General features: G+C 27.7%; 1 protein-coding gene across 1 annotated transcript in view; it reads left to right on the top strand.

The window, feature by feature from the left end:
• Positions 1-13154, top strand: part of LOC135925358 (S-adenosylmethionine synthase-like) — a 112811-nt gene extending 99657 nt beyond the window's left edge. Inside the window, exons 2-7 of the mRNA XM_065460630.1 lie at positions 3965-4025; positions 4181-4299; positions 5241-5459; positions 5999-6181; positions 6347-6480; positions 13002-13154. Of these exons, the coding sequence (XP_065316702.1) occupies positions 4007-4025; positions 4181-4299; positions 5241-5459; positions 5999-6181; positions 6347-6480; positions 13002-13101 (774 nt within the window). The 5' untranslated portion in view covers positions 3965-4006 and the 3' untranslated portion in view covers positions 13102-13154. The remainder of the gene's footprint in view (positions 1-3964; positions 4026-4180; positions 4300-5240; positions 5460-5998; positions 6182-6346; positions 6481-13001) is intronic.
• Positions 13155-18403: the final 5249 nt, after the last annotated feature.

The following is an 18403-nucleotide window of genomic DNA, read 5'->3' as shown; positions in this document are numbered from 1 at the left end:
TAAGAGAGATTTTTTACCTTGGAATTTTAGGTAAAATTTGATCAAAAAACTTGTTCGAGCATTTTCATAAAAATCTTTATATAAGAAAATCTTCAGAGATCAAAAGCCTTGAAGATTTTTTATTTTGAAGAAGCATTTCAAACTCTGGTTGAATGCCATCTTACAGCCAGTGATTTATTGATTTTTTTAAAAAAATATAGAAATTTAATAAATTTACATTTATTCTTTATGCTTTAAATTATGAATTTATAATATTGTTGCATTTTAAAGTTAACTACCATTTTTATGATTTTTATGACCTTTGGAAAAATTATATAAATTTTTAAATAATAGTTTATGAAATTAATACTAAAATATTGACTTTAATTTGATAAAATTTATATAGGATATTCACTAGAAGTTTGTAATAGGCTGGTGGGCGAGCTAAAGGATTTAAACATTGTGCTGGCGGGTGAGTAAAAAATGTATTAAAACAATGGGTACTAGCGAATTAAATTTATTTTCTGTTTGAAGATTTTTTAAAATTTAGAGCAAAAAATCTTTTATGATCATAAAATTAAAAAATTTTTTTTTAAAATTTGTAATTTCAAATCATATTTTTTATGCATAAAAGTTACATAAGTGTTTTTACCAAAAAAGTAAAATTTTGACAAAAAAGATAGATAAAGATGCAAACTAACCAATCAAATAATTCTTAAATAAATGGGCGGGCGAATTTTTTGAAAAAAATTATAGGCGTGCGTTCGGATTGAAAATTGGTTCTTTGCAGTCTGAAAATATTTTTCATTATGAAATTTTTGATATAAAATATTTCTTTTTCATTGATAGGCCATTAAGAAACATTTAAAAAAATTGAGCAAGGCGCAAAGATTATAAACATAATGATTTCATTTGTCAGGATTTTTTCGTCTTACAACAGGTTCAGCTTCAGATTGATTAGAAGGTAATTGATTTTGATATGATAGATCTGGATCAGGGATATTCATGAGCCCGCCCGCGATACATGGGCCTGGTTATTTTCCGTCCGGCCTGTGTTTTTTAATACACTTAAATATTGTTTATTTTTATTAAATACGATAAATTAAATTTTTGGCTATGGACTTGGGTCGGGTTTTGAAACTTATTATTAGCCTGGGAATTTTTTATATATGAACAGGGCCTGGACTAAAAATTTTTACGACGGGCTTGGGCTGGGGTTGACCAAAATATTAAGGCCCATCGAGATCTCTGATTTTATGCATCACCACAAACATTTCCAGATTCATTGTCATTTCTACAAATATCTTTCAATACTTTAAAAATTTTAACCTTAGCGTTATCTCTTATCCAGGTTTACTTTGAAAATTCAATAGAGAAACAGCGGAATAATACGTTAATCAATTAATATATGCATAATATTTTTTTAAAAAATTAATTGAATAATTATGCATATTTAATTCAATATGTTCTATTTTGTTTCCTTCTTTTCAATCTTTATAATAAATTTTAGTTCAGAAAATGAAATTATAATAAATAACATGCAAAAGGAAAAAAGACCTAAATTATTTAACCCGTAGGTAATTTGAATCACGGAAGATAATTTTGCGGAAAAAAATTCCCGTAGTAAGTTCACTGGCAAGTCGACATAGAAAAATTTTATTGACAAATTATTTTTTAGAATGCAATAAAATCCATTTTTAATGGTAAAATCACATGAGCATCTCCGATCTACTATATATTATCCTTACTAGTGAACCCAAAACTATAAGATTGGCAAGTCACGTTCTTATTGACTAGGCTACAGACGCTTTCCGAAAATTACGATTCTAAAAATATATAATTATAACCCAAATGTAACCGTCTCGATCCAAATAAAGAATGAATAAAATATACTAATCCGTTCAACATGCCTTTGGTAAAAAAAATATTCAAATATAATTCCCTTCCTCAGAATTCGGGGAATTATCTTCCGCTTGCCATGAAAAAATTGATTATTTTTCACTTACGAAAATTAAATGTCCAAAAATTCCAAATACGAATAATTTCGAATAATAAAAAGACTATTATTCGACGAATATTTTTTTTCATTATCTTAATCGTAAAATGCGAATTGAATAACGAATAATTCGTTTTAGGCTTACTATTATAACACGAAATTTTTAAAATGCCCGGAACCAAATACTAATATATTTCTGAAATTAATCTTTATCTTTTTATCATTGTAAAAAATGATCAGATATTCTTTTTTTTGACGTTTACTTTCGACGCATACATATATTGTAAAACAAGGTTGAGAGAGTACTATATATAAAATGGCCCAATGAAAGTAATGAGAGTTTTTAAACAAATTTTACCCTACTCTTTCTGCCCCCTTAAATCAACAATAATAGAAGAAAAAAAATTCAGATCAAAATTATCTAAACTTTCCTATTTTTTTCGAATGACGGTAGCGTTTTCTTAATAACATTCCGCGTCTCATCATTTTCAATGACCATATATCTCTTAATAACTTTTCACACCCTATCAATTTCAATGACCGTATGGCGTCATATCCTTAAGCCCCCGGACAGAAGTCTCTGGTTTAATTTAATTAAGTTTGAAGGAAGTAAAGATTAATATAGCATCCTGATAGATTCCAGATATATTTGGCTATTAACACGATAGTAAATCGTTGTCCCACTTACAGATCTTTCAATATCCGGAAGAATTTGTGAGTAGGAAACATTACATCAAATCTCTTCACAACCCGACCTGCCCCTATATCAATGATAAACCTAATAAATTTACGAACGAAGATTTACCTTTAACATTTAATTAATGCTAATGCGTACCGTACCTTGTTTGGTAAACTGCTTTTAATGACATACTTTGTTGTAATTTATAATTTTTCTCAATATATAGGGTTGTGCAGATTTAATGGAAAACATTTCCATAAATTTTAATTCTTTTGTAAATAAAATCATTTAACTTATAAAAATTGATATATTTTGACAATTTTTTGCAAGCCAAATAATTTTATTTTCAAATAAATTGAAAAATATGAAATGTTTTTCATCAAATCTGGTCAACACTATTTTTAATAATCATAATATAGACATTATAAAAAGGTTAATTGGAGAACAAATACTTTCTGATAAAACAATTTGTATTAAGTTAATTGCTGGACCTGAACATTTTTAGTTGTAAAAATTATAATTTTTTTTTTAAAAACCCCTTTATTTAACACTTGCGATTTGATAAATAATTCTCGGTGCTTTTGAAAGGTAATAAATAATCAATAAAAATATTTAAAAATGAAATCGATAAGTTTTATTGATAACTTGAAATGATATAAAAACATGAAATGAAAAGGTATTAAAATAAATGAATAAACAATTCATTTGATGAATTTATTGATCAAAAAATAAAGTATACACTCTTAAAAAAACAAGAAGATTCTTATATATATTCAGAATATTTCTCGAATATCAAGAAGAGATGGTATAATTTATCCTTCAAAGTTTTTTAATATTTTAGTCCACAAAGTTGAAGACTTTACAAACAAGGTTGGGAAATTTTTTTTTAAAAAAATAAAATAAAATAGATTTTCCAGATTAATTATACTTCTTTTTTCAGAAAAACAATTAAGCTACCATTGTAAAATTTTTTTAGGTATAATAATTAGATATCTATTACATTTTTAAATAGAATAAAGTATTTACAAAAAATACAATATTTGTGAAATGAAACAGTTAACCGATATGCATTTATAATAGAGGGCTGCTTGGCTCCCAAGTTATCTGATGCAACTTTTGAAAGATTCGGCCCGGCTCAACCCTTAATAACTTTTACCCGGTCGACCCGTGAAATATTTTACATAAGTTTTCCTGCCCTTCGTAATGATTTTTTTTATGAGTGATTAAAAAACTTCGCCATCTCTAATGTGTAGTAATGATTTTTTTTTTTTTTAAATTAAAACAAATTTTATTTTTTCTAAAATAAAATAGGAAGGGACGAATTGAATATCGGCGCTGGCGACCAAGGGATTATGTTTGGATACGCCACAGGTAATAATTTGTTTGTTATAAATAACCCCATTTCATCCCTTTTAAATTATTATGATTACTTTATTAGCTAGGTGTTTTTATAAATTGAAATATTTTCGGTGTTTTTTAGAAGAAAATATTTTCTTTATCAAGTGACTTAATTAAATACTTTTTAGACGAAACGGAGGAATGCATGCCCCTCACACTCGTGCTCGCCCACAACTTGAACAAAAAGCTTTCCGAGTTACGCCGGAACGGAACCCTCAAATGGTCTCGACCCGATTCCAAGGCACAAGTAATAAAACTGGTTTTTATAAAGATCTTATCAAATAAAAGGAGTAACTAGATTTCATTTGGGGTTATTAACTCGATCTGAATGCTGCTAACCACATTTTGATTTTTTTTTAGATTGTGGAGCTCGTCCTGATTTTCCTTCACTAATCATAATTTTTGAATCAAAAGCTGAATTAATTTTTTCTTCTATTTTAATTTGCATGGCGTATTCATTGATATGATATAATAATTATTATAATTGTTTTCTACCAAAATTGTTTTTGATTTAAAAGAAGAAATATAAATCACAGGTCATCGTTCTTGCTATACTAATTAATAAACATCAATTTTATTTACATATTAGCATGAGATACAAATTTTTTTTTTAAAAAAAATTCCCAGCCCTAATGAAATATTCTCTAATGTTGTTTTTAAAAATTAAAATTACATTGATCTTGGTAAATATTTCACGTTTATTTTTGTTTTTTATTATCATTTTCTACGATATATTTTTACCCTTCAGATAAATAAAAAAAAATATTTTTACCCTTCAGATAAAGAAAAAATTTTTTTTTTTAGTTTTTTGCTACCTTTTTAATTTTATTATCTAACTTCTTCAATCACGTTTTAAGAATATATTGAATTTTTTTTAAAGAATGTTTATCTTAGATTTTTATTCAGTTTTAAGCGTTTCTAATATTTGACATTTTATTTAGTGCGCCCCACAATTCGAAACAAAAAATAGTAAACTGCCTTCATTTAGTTTAATTTTATAAATCAAATGAATCATCTACCGAATTTCGGATTGTGGAACACTTATTACTCGTGCTATTTATCTTCACGGCATATTTAATATCCCTTTTATGAAAAATATAAATTATATTTAATGGAGGCCTCTTTTCACCTAACTACAATTATATTATTATCTAATTAATTATATTATCTAATCGGACATTTCGTCAGGTCACTATAGAGTACTCTTTGCAAGCCGGATCTTGCGTTCCGCGTCGCGTCCACACCGTAGTCGTTTCCTGCCAGCACGATAACGCAACTTCATTGGAGAAAGTTCGACATGACGTCACGGAGCTCGTAATTAAAGTGGTAATCCCGGATCGTCTTCTTGATCAGCAGACTATTTTGAGAATCAATCCAGCGGGTGAATTTATTTTGGGGGGACCTATGGTAGGATTTATATAAATATATTGCCAATTGGAGTGCTCCACTCGACATTTTCAAAATTTTTGAGTAAGAAGTGTAAAAAATGTTTCATAATGGGGATAGTAGGGCAGAATAAAATCATCATCACTTAAATAAGTACTATTGACTTATATTATTTATAAAATATACTATAATATTTAAGAATATAAAATTAACATATACCTTGATTGATTCAATATTAATTAGATTAACAATTTTGACTGTATAAAATTCAACAACAAAAATATGATAAATAAAATAAAAATAAAGAATTTTTATAGTTGATCTGAATTAAAGACTCGTCTTAAATTATTTATAAAATTTAAAAAATATTTTTTCCATATTTTTTATGAAAAAATTTAATGTAACGTTTTGCGTTACAGTTACTTAAAAAAAGAAATGCGTTACTCGTTACCTTTTGTAATAAGTAATGGATGAAGTTCCTTTTCCTCAAAAAGGTAACGACGTTCACCGACGTTACTTTACAGCACTATTAACTATAATTAAATTCTTTTATTTTCAAGGCCGACGCCGGCCTGACTGGTCGTAAAATAATAGTAGACACATACGGGGGATGGGGTGCCCACGGAGGTGGGGCATTCTCGGGCAAAGACTACACCAAAGTGGACCGATCTGCTGCTTATGCTGCCAGGTGGGTAGCCTTATCGCTGGTCAAAGCCGGACTTTGTAAAAGGGTGCTTGTTCAGGTTTGAATATATATGTTTTTTATAGCACAATCAATGTCTTGAATTTAATAACCCCTTAGCTGATAATCCTTTGATTAGCTTATTAGATTTAATATATATTTTTAATTATTATATGGCCACTTGATTGTTGCAATTCTATTACTTATATGCCTTAAAATTTTTCAGGTTTCTTACGCCATAGGAATCGCCGAACCTCTCTCTATAACCGTCTTTTCTTTCGGGACATCTAAAAAATCCGACTCCGATTTGCTGGAGATTGTCAAGAGAAATTTTGATCTTAGGCCAGGCAACATTATCAGGTTAGGGAAAATAATAAAATAAATTCGGCATTAATTAGGTGTTGAAGATGAAATGTTAATAATACTAACATTACGATAATTTAAAAAATGAGTCGTTATTTGAATTGGGTGATCAAAAAATCTCATGGAATTAATCTTAGGTCACATCAAGCTTTAGGGATCATAATAGAAGATTGGAAATGTTTTTGGGTCAAAATCTATAAAAAAATAGTTATGATTATCTATTATTTTTGGCTTATCAGGAAAAAAAAGGAAATTCTTTATTTATATATATTGCTTCAACCATGAAATTATGACCACCTTTTTTTTTAAAAAAAATTGTTTTTTTATCTCCTAACATATCGTTCTTTAAATAAACGCAAAAGCAATCCATCGGTCATACCGCGAAACCTCTTAAGTGACCTTTTTAAAATTAGGCGATGGCAGAGGACCTATAAATATATTTCTACAAAAAATAACCTATCTTTAAAATGAGTGATTTTGCAGTGTGATCGGCCGAAATTCGATTTTATATTTTGATATGTAATAATTTAACGCATCATTAGTTGCGAAATATATGGGTCTAATTTACATATTTAATATTAACTTGTTATCTATGATAATTTTTAAATACTAATTTCCTGATAAGCCCAAATTCGATCATTTAATTGTTTCATTAGTGCTATTTATTTATTTTTTTTCAAAAATGCTTATAATTTTGCCAGTAATATTTAATAATTTTTTTTGCTGCTATTAAAAAAAAATCAACAATTTTAGATTGCTATAAAAAAACCTTTTATTTTTCACCTTTCCTGGTAATTATTACTAACCCCACACCATCTATTTGTTACACGCCATTAACATTTTTTGCTACTGAAAAAAAGATATCACATAATCATTATATAATTATGAAGAGGCGAGATTACTAAAGAATTAAATAAAAGGCGAAATACTCATCTCCTTATATTAATAGATTTATATCTTGATTATTGTATAGTTCCAACTAGAGGTCTGCATTGGGCTGGTTTTTGAACCATAAGCCTGCCCACTTAATATTTAAAAAAATTTAGCCCGCTTCCAGCCCGCTCATACTTGTCAAAAAATACACCCGCCCGCGCATTAGTTTAAAATTCCTTACCCGCCGGCCCATTAGTCTAAAATTTTTTACCAACCATCCACTATTTATAAAAATTTTAACCCAAACCCGCTATTATAAAATTTAATTATGGCCATTAATTTTTTAAGTATCTAATAAAACTATTTCAGCATTACACCTCTACAAGAAGTTTTATAATTATGGAAATTACTCTTAAAAAAATATTCAATTTAAATTATGTATGGATAATTTATTTGATCAAATAAAATACTTATGAAAAAATATAAAGATATTATATGTAATTATAATGCGAAAATAAAAATGAATCGACTTTCTGGATTCAAACACATTCTTCTTTGTTCTAAAAACTCCAGCTATGCTAAATTCTTTTTCAGAAGAAGCACTAGTTGCAGGAATTGCCAATATTTTTCTTGCTAATCTTGATAGCTCTGAAAAATCTCTTGTTGTTTCCACCAAAGTAGTTTTAAATATACAAAAGAGTTTTAATGATACCAAAAAAGGACATTTTAATATTTATTATCCAAAAAGTTCATAAGAACCATTTTTTTTATTAATATTTACTTAAATGATATTAATATTTTTTAGCCCATTCGCCCATTGCTTAAATTTCCATCTTCCCATAGTTTAGAAAATCTTTTAACCCGCCCGCCTGCCCGTTCTTAAATTTTTTTTCCATGCCCACTTAGATGTGCGGACGTGGGCGGGCGGGCCGAAACCCCGCCCAATGCAGACCTCAAGTTCCAACTTCTTGGTCGAAATGACATGTATTTGTCGATACACAGTGTTCGAAATGGAGTTTAAATAAAACCTTACAATAATAAATGATAGGTTTTAATAGATATTTATTTTACTGTTTTATATTTATATTGATTTTGGGTGCTTAGGAGTATAGAAAACTATTGATATAATTAAATTTAAATTTCACACAAATAAAATCGATTTGTGAAGGTCATTTACCACGAAAAAATAAAGAGGGAATTGTGTCGAAAAATAAACGCGAGAGACGTTTCGAAAATAATATCCAAGTTGATATCTATGATACCCTCTATTTACTTATCTGCTGCCATCAATTAAAATATGAATTCTTCAAGACCAATTTTTTTGGGGAGCATGACGCTCTTTATACTTGATTATACTTTAAAAAAAATAAAATATTGTGAGTAATTTTACGTTGGGGATGAAAAAAGGAAATCAATCTGTTTCTTTTCGCATTTGGGTCTTGATCTATACCTTGTAATCAGTACGGACTATAGTTGTGCAATTGCTCTATTTTTAGTCGAAATCTTATACAGCACACTTTCGGAGAAACCTTAAATAAATGAATCCTTACCTCAATGCCTAACGATCATCAAAAGCCTGTAAATTGATGAAATGCTGGTTCGTGTTTTTTAAAGCAAAAAAATTTCTCCCCCACCAATATATGGATTGATAACCTTTTTCAGACTTAACATATCGTCATTATTTTATATATAAAATAAATTTAGTTTATTTAAATATTAATGGTGACATAAATCAACAAAAAATGATACTTTCTTAAATAATGAGAAATCGACATTCATTATCGCGATAAGTATTATTGATCCCCTTTTCCTGATCTACGAAATCTTAACTTTTATTCCATCACGTGGCTCACCCTAACTCACGAAAATATTGCACTTTTTTTATCGCCTGTTTGAAATTTCTAACTTGTTATTTAAAAATATTATATTAATTATGCTTTTAAAACATGCGCATCACACTAACGCCAATAAAAATAACTACTAACAAACTTGAGATATCTCATATCATATTTTTTTACTCTTCGACAAATTGTCTGCCACAGCTGTTTTTGAAAACTTTACTTTTAAGGAGTTTTATTTAGGCTCTATTGTTCTTGCTTACTAAAAGTAAAGTTTAATTTTTTAAAACCAAAATGATTTAAATAAATAAATCATTTAAATTTCTTTAAATAAATTAACTACAGAGAACTAAATCTATCCAGACCCATATACCACGCTACCAGTAAATTCGGACACTTTGGTTCCAAAGAATTTCCTTGGGAAATTTCTAAAAAACTGACGAATTAAAATCAAACCAATCACATTTAAAGCTTAAAATTATTTTTTTAAAGTAATTATGGGAATATAACACTATTATTCACATTGATTATTATGTATTATATAAATTATCCAGTATATATTATTAATCTGGCTTCAATTATCTATTTTTTTAAATAAACTACAAGATAATGAAAATTTTCATAAAAATTATCCTTCCAAAATAACTTCCCCCATGAAATTTTTCCGCGCAAAAATTTTTTATATACAAAAATAAAACAAATTGCCCAATGATTTTAAAAAAAATTTCTTTATTGAATATAAAATATTTTTGGGAGATTATGATTTGATCCCATATAGTCTATAACATTTTAAATGATCCCAGTGAATTGACTTTTTGAATATTTCCCTATATTTATTATATTATTCTTTTTGAAAAATTTTGTATGGTTAATAATTTTATTGAACATTGAAAAAAATTTATTGCTTGTTGGAGGGATGTTATTTAAAAAAAACATTTTTTCTAATTGAATATTTTGAGTCATCTCCCCCCCCCCCAATTACGTTGGCATATAATCAATACTTTAATCATCGAGCACCATCCATAATTTACTGTCCTCATTATATTATATGATTATTTCTAATATTGAGTTTACAACGCTAAATGCAGTACAAGAAGTATTACGTTATGTTCTAAAATATTTTTTATTGATGTTATATATAACTAAACACACACACACACAAGATATTATAAAATCTAATTTATATAATTTTGCTTATAAATTATTGTTATTTGGGAGATGTGTATTTTTTTGAATTAATTCCCGTTTTACGCAATGGTTATATATATATGAAAATAAAATTTATTAGGGATTTTCACCTTTCTCTCCAGCAAACAAAAAGTAATGCAGTTTTCTTATAAGCATTTTAAGATAATTAACATTTTAAACCTAATTATTTTCTCATATCTAAATTTTAATCTATTGAGATTTTTTGTCAATTTCTGATATATTGAGTTTAGGGCTTACCGATCCACAAATTTATCACCGATCCGATCCGATATTTATATAGATTTCTATTTACCCTCTATCTTTGTATAATGTCATGAATATATCAATATTTTCTACTTTAAAAAAACTAACTTTCACGTATGATTAAGTGTATTTTATTTTATTTTTCATAAGTTAATATTCTCATTTAAAATATTTGCAATGTTTATGGATGAATGTAGTGTGTTGTTAAACAGCTTCATTTAGCCGATTTTTAAAAAGGGCAAATCAAAAATTTAACCAAAATATACTTAACCTATACCTCGAAATATTACCAATAGAAGTTCAAACCTTTCGGATATTTGTGGGAAAAATTATTAAGCATGGGAAATTTACTCTTGGCCAAATTTTGAGTTAATCGTTTTTAAGATTGGTTAAATCGAACCGTTTACACTAACTGAATGTAACTCGTTAGATATGTTAAAATCTTTTTCTTTTTGCAGAAATGGTGTAAAATTCTAAACATTATTATGAAATTATTTATAAAATTAATTATATATACAATTATAAAATAAACAATAAAAAAATATCGGATCGGACGGGTTTTTAAAAAAGATCAACCAGATCCAATATTTTTTGAAAACGCTAAATATCGGCGCCGATCCGATATTAAATCTCGCCACAGTCCTAATTAAGTTGGACCCAAATATCTATTTTAAGTTCTGTTGTCTTTTTCATTCAATTTAATTAGTTGTGCGATGAATATCTGCTACAAAAATGTGTATCAAGCTGAATAATATAATAATTTTAAAAAGACAATCCACTTGGGTGAAAATGCTTTATATAACTATTTTATTTTATAGAACAGATTACCTAAAACGTTGGTTGCACTTAATATTTTGTAAGAGAAATGAGTTAGAAATTCATTATAATATATGTGCTGTTAACATGCCATTTATTTTATATTTATGAGATTGTAAATTTTTATAACCCAACAAACAGGTGTTGTTTAAAAAAAATGAATTGACAAAAAAGGAATGGATGCTTATTATTTTAATTAAATTTAAGCCGTGTATAGAATGAATGAGGTATATAATAAAAGGGAATCCTTGAATTTATTTTTAAACAATAAGATTACTGTTATATACGATTAATTCCTCTTCTTATTTTATTTTTTTAAACCAAAATGGACTTATGCAAATCAAAAAATTTTATTTGAAGGTTAAATCTACTTTGTTTGTTAAATGGCTGGCCCAAGATTTTTGCCATAAGATATTACGCAAACTTGGAGATTTTGCTCATAGATGGTAGAAAGGTTTGGACATCTATTAGCGGAATCTCGAGATTTAAGTAATAGTATTTTGGCGAAAATCTTAATTTTTAATAGGCTAAAGGATTTGATTTATCGAAGAAAATGCATTTTGCAAAAAATATGCATATAGAACACTAAAATACTTAACTGACGATATATGAAATAAAATATAACAGCTAATAAATATGTAAAAAAAGGAAGATTAGTCAACAAGTGTGAAAAAAAAAATTAAATTACATATATTAAATCAGCTCAAAAAAAATGAAGATGTTGCGATATCGGACACTTGATAAAAACGGGTTATATTTTGAAAAAACATTAACCTTGTCATCATACCACTCATAACTAGAGCAGGTGGCATTTATCGGTAAATGGCCTATATTGAAAAATTATTCTAGGTGGCATGCACGTCCATTTTTTTCAAAAATAACAATGGTCCTAACCCAAATATGCTTATTTTTAGGAAATCAGCTGATAAAGAGTTTTTAAGCGAGTTAACCCTCCCGAACATCAGGGCTTTGCAAATATCGAATATACGCTTTTTCACTTCGATATCCGCGGCTCGCTGAAATTGTTGATCCGATTTTTCGGTAATGATGATCAAACTTCCGTCCCATCCAATTTTTAATTTTTAGGACGGGATACGTCCCAAAGACGCTAAACTTGGAACGCGACTCCTTGTTTTCTTTTTTAAATAGAAAAATACAATTTTTGAAAAATATGTAAAAAATATTTGGTAAAGATATTCACTTTTTTTAACAATAAAATTTGATCATAAAAATTGTAAAAAAAATTATTCGGTCTTTTTTGAAAGACGCGCATCTCAAGAAGGCTGATCTTGTACGGGTCTGCACTCCGGACTCAAGTTTGATCATCTGTTTTTTCGGCCTAGTTGGTAATAATTTTTTAAGAAAAAAATTGCAAAATACTTTTTGTCCAACCCGGGCAGACTTCTGATTTTCACGGACAGATATGTATCATGAATCATGAGTTCAAAGTTCGGATCGGATAATTTGCCATAGTTTAGTCGTTATTCTAATCCTATTCATATGATTTGGTTTAATTGATATAATATTATTTTTTCACAGAGTACTCGATTTAAAAAGACCAATATACTTTCACACCGCTACTTACGGGCATTTTGGCAAACCGGAATACATTTGGGAAAAGCCAAAAATTTTGCTGTAGAAATGAAATAATTATATAAAATAGTTTTAATTTTTATCTGTAATACAACACTAACAATTCCTGAAAATACCAAAATCTAATCAACCGCGTTATCAGAATACAATAATTATTTCTTGGTAAATATCAAATAAAATTTGACATAGAATGTGGAATGGTTCTCGATATATCTTTAAATAATTTTAACTTAATCCCGTGATTATGCATATTAGGATATACTCATATATTATAATAACACGACGATTCAATGTGATTTTTAAATTTTAATGATTTATAGTTCCTATTTCGCGTGTTTAAAATGTTTATATTAATTTATATGTACTTTCATGAGCACAAGCATATTTGATTGTTTATTATTATTAATCAAATAATAAAAAAATATTTTTAAGTGGTATTCTTAGATGAAGAAAATTGCCTTTTTCAACAAATATAAGCTAAAAAAATATAAATTCACAGAAGCTAAATTAAATAGTCATGTTAATATAATATTTCGAGTTCAATTCTAACACTATTTATCATAATCTATTTTAACAACAAAATTTTCATAATAAAACAATTCAAATAAAGTTTGAGGTTGTAGGGGTAATTCAAAATTGGATAATGGTTCTGATTTTATCACTAAGTTCATCTTATATTTTATCTTCAATATGACCAATCTTACATTTTGCAATTTGATTGGGGTACGAAACAAACAATTGGAAAAATTTGCAACTAATAAATATTTTAGTAGGGGACGAAGTTGCGGCACTATCTTTTTTGGTGGCTATAGTTAGCGCGCTACCTTTTTTTTAATTGTAGCTAAGTAGCTTTTATTATATAATTTTGAAATTTATATTTTCGAAATTTGTAAACCCAAATCAACTTTTATAAAATATTAAAATTGTCTTGTACAAATAATAAAATCATTCGATTCGATTTGTCAAATATTCTATTCGAAAATTAAATTTTATAAAAATATAAAAAATATTTTGCAAAAAACTAATAGATAGATATAAATATGGTATAAAGATTCTATTAAAACTAAACTAATTCTCTTCAGCAGATCAGAACAGAAAATAAAATCCAATAATTTTATAATGTTATCCAAACAAAACTTGAACAATTGTAGCAGGCGCATACTCAACAGGGGTAAGGAAGGGGGAATACCCCCCAAGCCAAAAAATTTAGATATAGGCTAAAATATTTTTCAAAAATATTACTGATTCCTACCTCTTATAGCATATATATTCCAATTTGCATTTATTTATCACATTCACATAAATAAATAATTACTAATTTATTCTATGAATATCATTCTAAATTTTCCTTAGCTTTATATATATATACCATATTAAATTTCCCATCAAATCATTTGAAACCTTTTCATTGAAAAACTTAACTTAAACATTTCACAAAAAAATTATCGGTTCGATTAAGATTATGCGAATAGCTGAAAGCATTATATTGGATCTTAAGGAAATTAAGACAAATATAAATGATGAATTTCATAAATTATGTCATTATTTAATCAAAATCATAGCTCCATGAATTTAATTTTGTCTACTTCGACCCATCGCTCCTACTAATTTATCCAATCAGAATATTATAAATATATCTCCCTCTTGGATACTTTTGTCACTCTGAATGGAAGTTTCTTGATTAATCAGGTAGGAAACACTTTACAAATATTATTACCACAGAATCTTTCCGAATCTATTTCAAATCTTGATAAAGAAAAAACAAATATTTGGCAGATTTTTATTGTGAGGAAGTTAAAATATTTCTTGATATATTACTAGCTAAATGCAAACTATGGTATAAAAGGTTAAATATGGTTAATAATGTTAAAATGTTATAGATGCTTCGCCTAATTTCTGACATACTTAGACTAATTTCCTAATATAATAAATTATATATTTTGACAACTCTAACTATTGGTACTTCCAGGGGCCCCTACAACGAGGGGGGAGGGGGTCCGAAGCAACTGCTTCAGTAAATTTGAGTGGGGGTACTTTTTTTTACATCCATCATGATCATGTGATTTCTGGTTTCTAAATGTAATAATAAGACCCTCCCCCCACCACTTAATATTTAATTTAATATATTGACGGAAATTTTGGTCGATGTTTAGTAAATTTTATTTAATATCTCGTAACCAAGCCTTCTGAGGGAACAGGCAACAAGAAGGCAATATGATGGCCCTTATTAAGCTTATTGCAGATTCTGAACCTATACTAAAAATGTATATACAGCAAAATGAAGAAAGAAAAAAGGATAAAAAAAATAAGGGATTAAAAACGAAATTATATTCAAACCTATTATCATATATAACATAAACATTATCATTGAAACCATGAAAAATATGGTTATAAAAAAAATTTAAAATGAGATTACATTTAACAGGTGCTTTTCAATCATAGTTGATGGCACATACGATGTTTCGAAATCAGAAGCAATAGCTTGATAGTAAGATATGTTGAAAATAGTGAGACGCCGAAGCCTGTTGAAAGACTGATTGACATATATTGTACGGGAAATACCACAGGTCTCGATATAAAGCATAATATAATATCCAGACTTGGCTCGATGAATTTACCCCTTGAATATCTAGTTGGGCAAAGTTATGATGGCGCCTCAAACATGAGTAAAAGAATCAATGGTGTGCAAGCCTTGATTAGAGCAGAGGCCAAAGGCAGCTTTTATTTGGTGTTATTGTCATCGATTAAATATAATCGTTGTTCAATTATGCCAATCAATTAAAGAACTTCGAAATGTTCTAGGAATACTAGATAAGATTTATGTCTATTTTAATGGTGTAAAAAGATATGAGGTACTCAAAAAATTTCAGTGTAATGATCTGAAAAAATCGCAACGATTTCTACGCGTCAAGAATACCACTCGGTAATAGTTCCTTATTTATTTAAATTTTAAATGTTTTTTTTATTTAGAAGCTGGCTATCGTCATATAAAGCTATTGTAATTTTTTTTCAACTTTATGATGCCTTGAGGGCAGCTTTAACAAATTTAAAGGATTTTGAAGATCCTGCCACTTCCACTATCGCTAGTGCTATAGTCTTTAGAATAGAAAAATTTGATTTTATTTTATCACTTTGTGTTTTGGATAAAATATTGTTGATAACAAGTTTGGCTTGTACAAAATTGCAAACCATTTCGAAGGATATAGGGTATGCAATAAATCAAATTCAATTGGCAAAAGATTGCTTGATTAATTTGAGAAGTATAAAATAAATTATTGTCTTAATTATTTTTTAATCTAATAGATAATAACACTGAATTTTTGGATGTTTTTCCAAAGGCGCAAGATTTTATGAAGGAGAGAAATCTACCTTTTGATTTTGAAAGTTCTAGACTTCAAACATTTCAATAAGGAGAGGTATATATACTTTCATCATTAAATATAGAAATTTTTTTTAGCTTTAAAATAGGTGTGTTTTATGCTGCACACGATTTAATTATTATGCAGTTTAACGAAAGATTTAATGATGATTCAATGAAATTTTTACATCAAACATAATTTTTTACGCCAAAGGGAATGGCAGAAAAATCAATTATTAAGGAAGATATCGAGGATATCTGAATTTTACAATTTAAATTCAAGTCAAATTTTCGAAGAAATGCTGAAGTTTAGAAATATTTATAAGATGGCCAAAATGGGGAATGCAATTATTACTCATGACCTAGAGGTTCAAGAATCTAAAGATTTGTCAGATTCTGAGAATTGTAAATTTATTTAATTAAAATATTTTTACCAATACATCATTTAGCTTCTTCTGATGATGATGATGGACTTACGATTCAGATTGGAAAAAGTATTCATTTATTTTACCTTATCGTTTACTTTTAAATTTTTCTGCTTTCCCTAATTTAAGAATTTTATATAAATATTTATTAACCATTCCCGAAAGAGTCATGAGTAAAATTAAATTAATTAAAACAAGACTGAATGTCGAATTTTGGTGTTTTCGATTATATTCACTATAATTTTAATAATACCCTTTAAAAGATTACAAGTTATTTATTTTCCAATATCCGATTGATTGTATTTTATAAAAAATTGCGAGTTTATATATAAAAAATTTGCTATGCAAAAACAAAACATTTTCTATGCAAAATAACAATAATCTATAATATTATTCATACGTAGACGTTCGTTAATAATCATGGGTTTTTATGTTCAAATAAAAATGTAACATTTTGAAGAATTTAGAAGGGTTGGGTGATTAGAACCGTTGTCAAATAAAGAAAGGTTAGAACTAAAATGATACTAAATCAGACTAATATCCTCGATTATATATACTTTTCTATAATATTCGTCAAATAAAGAAAGGTTAGAACTAAAATGATATTAAATCAGACTAATATCCTCGATTATATATACTTTTCTATAATATTCGTCAAATAAGAAAGGTTAGAACTAAAATGATAATAAATCTTTATTAAATAATAAGAAAAAAACATAATCAAAATAAATTAATATAAATTAAAATTAAAATAAGAAATTAAAATAAGATAAAAAAAATTAAAAATTAAGTTCGTAAAATCATAATTTAATCATCATTTTTCGCTTCATAATATCTCCTTATATATCCTTTTTCTTTAATCAACATTTGCATAGTCTCAATTTGTACCGAGATTTAATTCTTGTAGATTTGAATATCTTTGGGCTTCGTAATTTTGTTTAAAAGTAATTTGCCTGTCTGGCGTTTTTCTTAATCTAGTAAATTTGCATGTTACCACAATTACAACACCTTTCCACTTAGATTAGTCCCACCATTCTGCGAATAATCTCCTTTCTTCCGATTTTGACTTTACTGACAAATTATCCTAGTCTTTGCTTGTTTCTAACGGTTTCTAGTAACTAATGACGGTAAACGACTGCCGATAATTTGTCTGCGAGTAACGATGGTTTCCACGACTTCTTGTTTCTAAGATCATCGATTTTTTATCCTATACTAAAGTTTTGATAAGCAACTGGCGATAATTTGTCAACGATTAACGATAGCATCCTGGTCTTGACCACTTGTTCTACCTAGTCGCTTGCCAAGATATCCACGTTGTCTTAAGATCTCTTATACGATAAAGATTTCTTGTATCTTTTGATCCAAAATAAAAAATCCGATCTCTAATTGAGCTCGATTGCGGCATAAATTTTCTAATGACGAAAAGCCGTTTCTCTTTATGAAGATTTTTTGGTTAATCAACAACCTGATATTTTGCTAAATATTATCAACTTAAATAACAGTCAACCGTATATCTTTTATTTAAAGGTGATAACTAAGAATTTTATATTTAGAAGTTACTGGTA

The sequence above is a fragment of the Gordionus sp. m RMFG-2023 genome, chromosome 2 (genome assembly GCF_954871325.1).
Source record: "Gordionus sp. m RMFG-2023 chromosome 2, tfGorSpeb1-WG-v2, whole genome shotgun sequence".
In the NCBI taxonomy this organism is placed as follows: Eukaryota; Metazoa; Nematomorpha; class Gordioida; order Chordodea; family Parachordodidae; genus Gordionus; species Gordionus sp. m RMFG-2023.
Note: the sequence above shows the minus strand (reverse complement) of the source record. Positions and strands in the feature narration are given on the sequence as shown.